At 52.3% G+C, this 6034-nt stretch overlaps 1 protein-coding gene across 1 annotated transcript; it reads left to right on the plus strand.

Moving 5' to 3' along the window:
- The first annotated feature begins 205 nt into the window (after positions 1-205).
- TEX51 (testis expressed 51) lies at positions 206-2666 on the plus strand. The gene is made up of 6 exons (XM_043894539.1): positions 206-350; positions 500-574; positions 832-921; positions 1249-1332; positions 2432-2507; positions 2594-2666. The coding sequence occupies exons 1-6, from the start codon at positions 206-208 to the stop codon at positions 2664-2666; spliced, it is 543 nt and encodes a 180-aa protein (XP_043750474.1).
- The last annotated feature ends 3368 nt before the right edge of the window (positions 2667-6034 follow it).

Raw genomic sequence — 6034 nt, forward strand, 5'->3', positions numbered from 1 at the left:
TCAACCAGCTTTCTGAATAAAGTCGTCTTGTGCAGCCAGCAGAACAAGCTTGGACTTAGTAACACCATAACTGGCTTTCACCTTCCCCTGTGGAATTTACTTCTGTTCTACAAAAAGAATGTTGTTTCCAGGGGGACAGGGTGCCACCATTCCATGTGGAACTGCCAGGCAAGGTAGTAAGGGCACCAGAGGAAAACCCCAAAAGATGCTCCTTCTCTTGCTCAGCTGTCTCCTGCCTGCCACCAATGGGAAGAACTGCCTCCAATGCTGGCAAGAGCTGCCTGCACTAATAGATTATGACCTGCAGATTCTTTGGGGCACCCCAGGACCACCCGCAGAGCTCTCCCAAAGCCTCCATTCCCTATTCATGGACAATCATTCTTCTCCTGAAAACTCATACCTTGGTGAGGCACAGCCAGGAGACCCAGGGATCAGCACTGACCCCTTTACCTGGCCCAGGGTCTTAATCCCCTGACTTTGTCCCAAACCTCATTCTCAGGTCAAGACCATTTGGAGGAAGCAGCAGGAACATTATTCACTCACATAAATAAAGCCATTAGGAAGCTTCGAGATGGTGAGGAAGCCTAGAATCCTAGGGCCCCAGGGCTTGGGTTAACAAAACCTGATCCTTCAAGGCATCCCCTGAAGACCACTGGCATGTGGTGGGGCAGTGTTGTGAAGGGTGGGATTGGACATAGCATCTACCTGTGTGCTCTACAGAATTTCTGTCTGAAAAAACTGGCTTAAATTCCTAATCTTGAGAAACTTATGTTATTGACTCCACCTATGAAACACACAGTGAAAGCACCCCTTCCCTCTTGTTCCACCCAGATAAACCATCACTTCTGGAAGAGGTTCGTGTCCTGAAGCAGCAATTTTCCAAGGAGCTGGAGGATGTATCTGAGGGGCTGAAGGACAAGGGTGAGAGGTGGGGCTGGCCCCTGCTCATCACCCAGCCCATCACTTCCTAGAGACCTGGTGAGGGGAGTCCAATCTGTGGCCCCCTTTGGGCCCCTCCCCTGCCCTTACCTGGGGCACCTAACCACACTTTCTCCCAGCTGCGATTCTTGCTCACACCCCAGTCCCTCCCAGCTCTGTCTGCCTCCCCAGCACCTCAGTTTCTCTACCATTTCACTCTCCTGCGCAGCCTGCAATGAGTCCTGTGGTGAGTATTTTGGGGACCAGGCCTGGGTGAGGGGTGAGGGGCACCTGATCCTCTCTAAGGCTCCTATCCATCCTCTCTAACAGACATCCGCTCCACATTGGAGGTAATCAGTTGCACCACGTGCCAGAAACACTTCCTTACCTGCCAAGACCCTGCTCTCTGCCCAGGTCAGTGGCCAACCAACCATCTTGGCCTCCAGCCTCCCTGCCTCCACTCCAGATCCGTTGTTGTCTTTGTCTGGAATGTCTTCTTCCTCTGTCTACCCCTGATCCCTTTGTGCTCCCCATCCTCCCTGGGGAAGGTCAGTTCCCAGGATATCTGGATTCCACATGTCCATCTTCAGAGCCTTAGAGCCATCTGCCTCTAGGACATGTTCTCAGGGGGCCTGTCGGGTCCCTAAAGTCAGCATGCCTGGGGACATGTCCAAACCCATCTCAACTCCCCCAAATCTACTCTTCCTTCAGGACCCCTCTCAACAAATGTCTCACTCAAGTCCTCAACCTCCTAAACCAGGAGTCTCCCTCCCTTACTCAGAGTATGTAGTCACCAGGTCTTGCTAAAGAATTCTTCAACATGTTACCATACGATCCTTCCAACCTCCTTGGACAGCCTCAACTCCTACCTGGATTGTGGCAGAGTCTCCTAACTGGCCTCCCTGCCTCTCCTGGTCACCTCTCACTCAGCAATCAAAGAACCCTCTCTCTCAAGGAGCCAGTCTACCTCTGACACTCTCTGTCATAACTTTCAGTGGCTCCCAGTGGCCCCCAGATAAAGTGCACCCACCTGGGGAGGCCTGCCCGCCTGTGCCCTCCCGTCTTCGCAGACATGCACAGCTGCTGACATGGAGCTTCTGACCTGGAACACTCTGTGTCCTCTGCCTGGAACAGTTTGGCTCCTTCACCATCTGAACTGAACTACTAGTCTTTCAAAGTCCAGCTCAGAATTCCTGTTTCCTAAGAAGCTTTTCATGACTAGCTCTGAGCTAGTCGACCCGGAGCTCGTTGACCCTCCCAGTGATCATTCAGCCTGTGCTCTGCCCTGCTGTGCTCCCCTGAGACACCACAGCAGACTCTTTGGTTTGCCTCCCTCCTAGAGATCAGGGACCCAGTTTTACTCATCTCTAGATGTAGGTGGGCATACAGTAGGTGCTCAGCAAGTGTCTACAAACAGGTGACTGAGTGGATAAGAATGCAGTCTCCTCTTGGAGCTGAGATGGCTCTGTCTGCTCTCTAATCACTGGCTCTCCCTTTCCCCACCTCCCCGCAGCATGGACTGGGAAGAACTTCAGGTGGGCTATGGGCATCGGCATCGCTCTGCCCCTGGTGACCCTAGCTGGAGGTGGGTGAGTGCCTGCTCCAAGCCCCATGTCCCCAAGGAAGACACGCCTACTGCTTGACTGACCCATCTCCACCCTGTTTCCTGGCCCAGATGTTACATTTTCTGGCTCGAGAAGAAGAAAAAGAAGAAGGACGAGGAGGCACAAAAGGTCTGGGACATCTAGGATCCCCAAGGAGGGAAAACTGTGTCTGCCTGGGGGTAGCAAGTCTAGAGGCCCCAAGTCTGGTTCCCTGGGCCTGGTTTCCAAAGGAGTGTAGGATTGAGGGCTGGGACTCAGGAGAGCCACTATCAGCCCCCCGTGTGAGCAGACCCATCCACGGCCAGGTGCCCACAGCCAGGCCACAGAGCAGGAGCAAAGCCCTCAATCTCCAACTGACCCACAAAGTGCTCCATCCCTCTGTAGCACCCACATCTACCCTTCACCACCCTGCTACCTGACTGCATAGGCTGCCAACAATCCCCCTGGCCCTCTGCTCCTGGTTGGGTTTGGCCAGCTGGAGGTCAAAAGCAGAAGCAGGCCTGCTTCTCCTCTCTTGGCAGGGGCCTAGCTGGCCACTTGTCACCTTCAACTGAACAAAGGTCCCAGGTGCTGTCAGGAAGCTCTTATCTCTGGGTTCTGGTAACTCTCCCTCTCCTGACCCCTCCAACCTGGGGTGGTAACAGCTCTGAAGTTCTGAGGCCCAGGAAACTGCATTCTCTCTTGAGGTTTCTCTATACCCATGCTCTGTAAGTGTCTTTTATTAAAACACTCTCCTCGTACTCTGATGCACTTGCCATCTGCTTCCTGCTGTACCCTGCATGGATGCAGCTGGCACTATGATCCTCCCCACACGGGCCCACAAGGACTGTCCCATGTCCTCAACCTCTTCCCGCCAGTCCAACACCCTTACCTTTCAGAAAAATCTCTCTCCTAGTCCCAAAAGTGGTAACTCCACAGGATCACACTAGCCTCTCCTGATTTCAACACCAGAGTTGAGGGCAGCAATGGCCTGGGCCCCTTGAGGCGTTTCCGTGTCTGGGTGTGGAAAGCATGAAGTGCAAGTGTTAGTTGCTCAGTCATGTTCGGCTCTGTGACCCCATGGTCTGTAGCCAGCCAGGCTCTTTGGTCCATGGGTGTGAAAGAGAGGAGGTAAGAGGCCAGCTGGAAGCCCCAACAAGAGCAGGGACTAGCAGAAGAAACCCAGAAAACAGGTTCCAAGTCACATCAGGGGCAGACCTCACCTAGGAACACCCAAGTTGCCAGAGGATCACAGATGCTGCCAACAGTGAAATTTACCAGCTCTGCCTGCCAGAGGACTTGCCTCGTTCTCTTCCAACTTCCTCCAGATCCCTTTCCTTCTCAGCCCTCAAGGCTGTTGGGTTAAATGGAAATCCTGTGACACTGAAGCACGGCTCTGCCCTTTCCCCTCAACCCTGTGCCCCTTCCCACTGACCCCCCAGCCTCTCAGTTTTGGTTCAGGCTCTCCAGAGCTGGAGACTGAATGGGAGGCCACACCCAGATCTAGGACCCTGGTCTGCAGGTTGGCTCCCAGGACTGAAAGGAAGCAGGTCTGAGATCAGAGCTACAGATGGGCAGCCCAGACCCTGGGCTCAAATCTTGACTCTGATGTTGAGGTTCTGGATTCCCCTCTCTGCATCTGTTTCCCCTCTGAGCACAGAGCAGGGGATGCAGTGTTCTAGCCAGGCTGGTGTGCCCACTGGGTTCATAACTGCCATCCCATATTTGCTCAGGCTGTGGGTCCAAAATCAATGCCTCATCCTCTTCCCCTTCTACAGTCCACTGAAATCCTGCTGGCACCCATGGCCCATCTCCTAAAATAGTGTCTCTTGTCCCCTCTGGTTCTACTGGTGTTCCCTCCTCAGAGCTGGCAGCTAGGCTAGAAGTAAGCTGACTTCAGCATCACCATCCAGCAGTAAGCTGCCCTCCCTGGGCGGGGGCTGGGAGGAGAATGCAAGAGACCAAGGTGAGACATAAACAGAACAGAATGCAAACAGCAGCCTGGGTGGGAAGCGCCATGGCCAAGGGCAGCTGTGGGTGCCCAGCTGCAGGCATCTCCAGCTCACCACACCAGGAATACAGGAAGGCCTCCTGGAGGTGGTGTCTTCAACTGTGAGAGGCCAGGGAAGATGGAAGGGAGGGAGGAGTGTTTTCATTGAGGATCCAGCATTACAGAGGGAGGTACAGAAGAACTTGAAAGAGTTCAAGAGCCCCAAGAAACACGGCTGAAGGGAGAGGCCCAGATAAGAGGCTGGTGAGAGGGAGGATAACAGCGGATTCCAAGCCCATGTGGGTCCAAAGCAAGCCTGAGAAAAAACCCATGTGGGACTCCTGGCACACTAGGTGGGTAGGGCAGGCTGGGGGAGAGGCAGCAGAGGGTTTTGTCAGAGGCAGACCGAAGTCCCCAAGGGGGAAGAGTCCGTAGACGTTGGGAAAAGCATATGATCAGGACCTACTCATAGCCATTCTGAATGACTGGGCAGAACCCCAGTAGCTGTCATGGAACTCCAGGGGTCTGTGGTTCTCTGCATGTCTGTGAAAGCTGGTTGCCACCTAGGACATAGAAAAAGTCAAACTCCCTTGGCTGTGATTTTTTTTCCTATTTGTATTTAAATTGAGGCTTAGACTACTACCTCAAAGGAATCCAGAGCAACTGTTTTCTGGTGCCTGCAATAAAAGCAGGAGACCCTGGTGTAGTTTATACGAAGTACGAGTTTGTGTGTTTGTATGCATATATCTCTTATCAACAGATTTTTTTTTTTTTTGTGGGCATATTTGTATGAAAACTAGATATACTGCTTTCTGCTAGAGTAGAAAGATTAAGGATTTTGGGGTCAGGCAAATGTTGACCAAAATACAGGCTCTGGAGGACTCCTGCTTTTGGCTGTTACAGGCAGCTCAGAGCAGACCAACACTCCCACCAAGGGCAACTATAAATAAAGCATGTCCAAAGAGCAGAACAAGACAGGAAGTCTGTTTAGGGGTGCCTGAGGTCCCCAAGTAAAGAGAGTTCTCTTCAGTTAGCCCACGTCCTGCCATGACTGGCCCTGGGCCTTTCAGGCTCAGCAGATCAGGTTAAGGGGCAGGCTGAGGTGCTGGGCCAAGGATGACTGCCATGATTGGAGCAGCCAAGAGACTTTCAGCAATACCACTGGACCGCGAATTTAGAAGTTGGAGTTCTAGCTTGCCCACACAGAATGAGAGGTCCCTGAAAGCAGGGGGATGCCTTCAGAAAGCACTGTATTTCTTCCTGCTCCTCCAAGGTGCCTCCCTATTCTTAAGCAGCATAGGCTTAAGATTTCTGAAGACAAAGAAATCAAGCAGAAAAGATCTGAAATGCAATTTATCAGGGATTGGAATGCTAGGGAAATAAAAGTTGGCATTCACGACCCACATAGGAAGACAAAGTTTGATAAACACTCCAGGGTATTGGTTAGAAAGGTTATAGCTTAAAAGAGGGAGTGTATCAGTGGCAGACTAATCCTTACAAAGGATAGAGCTCAGACTGACAACCCCTCAGTCTCTGACAAAAT

Source organism: Cervus elaphus, chromosome 33 (genome assembly GCF_910594005.1).
Source record: "Cervus elaphus chromosome 33, mCerEla1.1, whole genome shotgun sequence".
Lineage (NCBI taxonomy): Eukaryota > Metazoa > Chordata > Mammalia > Artiodactyla > Cervidae > Cervus > Cervus elaphus.

What these genes read in the sequence shown, in the direction of transcription:
- TEX51 (XM_043894539.1), top strand. Translation starts at nt 206, where the DNA reads ATGCTCCTTCTCTTGCTCAGCTGTCTCCTGCCTGCCACCAATGGGAAG. An exon ending in TGAGGGGCTGAAGGACAAGG is followed by an intron (nt 922 to 1,248) that starts GTGAGAGGTGGG and finishes CCTCTCTAACAG; the next exon opens with ACATCCGCTCCACATTGGAG. An exon ending in AGACCCTGCTCTCTGCCCAG is followed by an intron (nt 1,333 to 2,431) that starts GTCAGTGGCCAA and finishes ACCTCCCCGCAG; the next exon opens with CATGGACTGGGAAGAACTTC.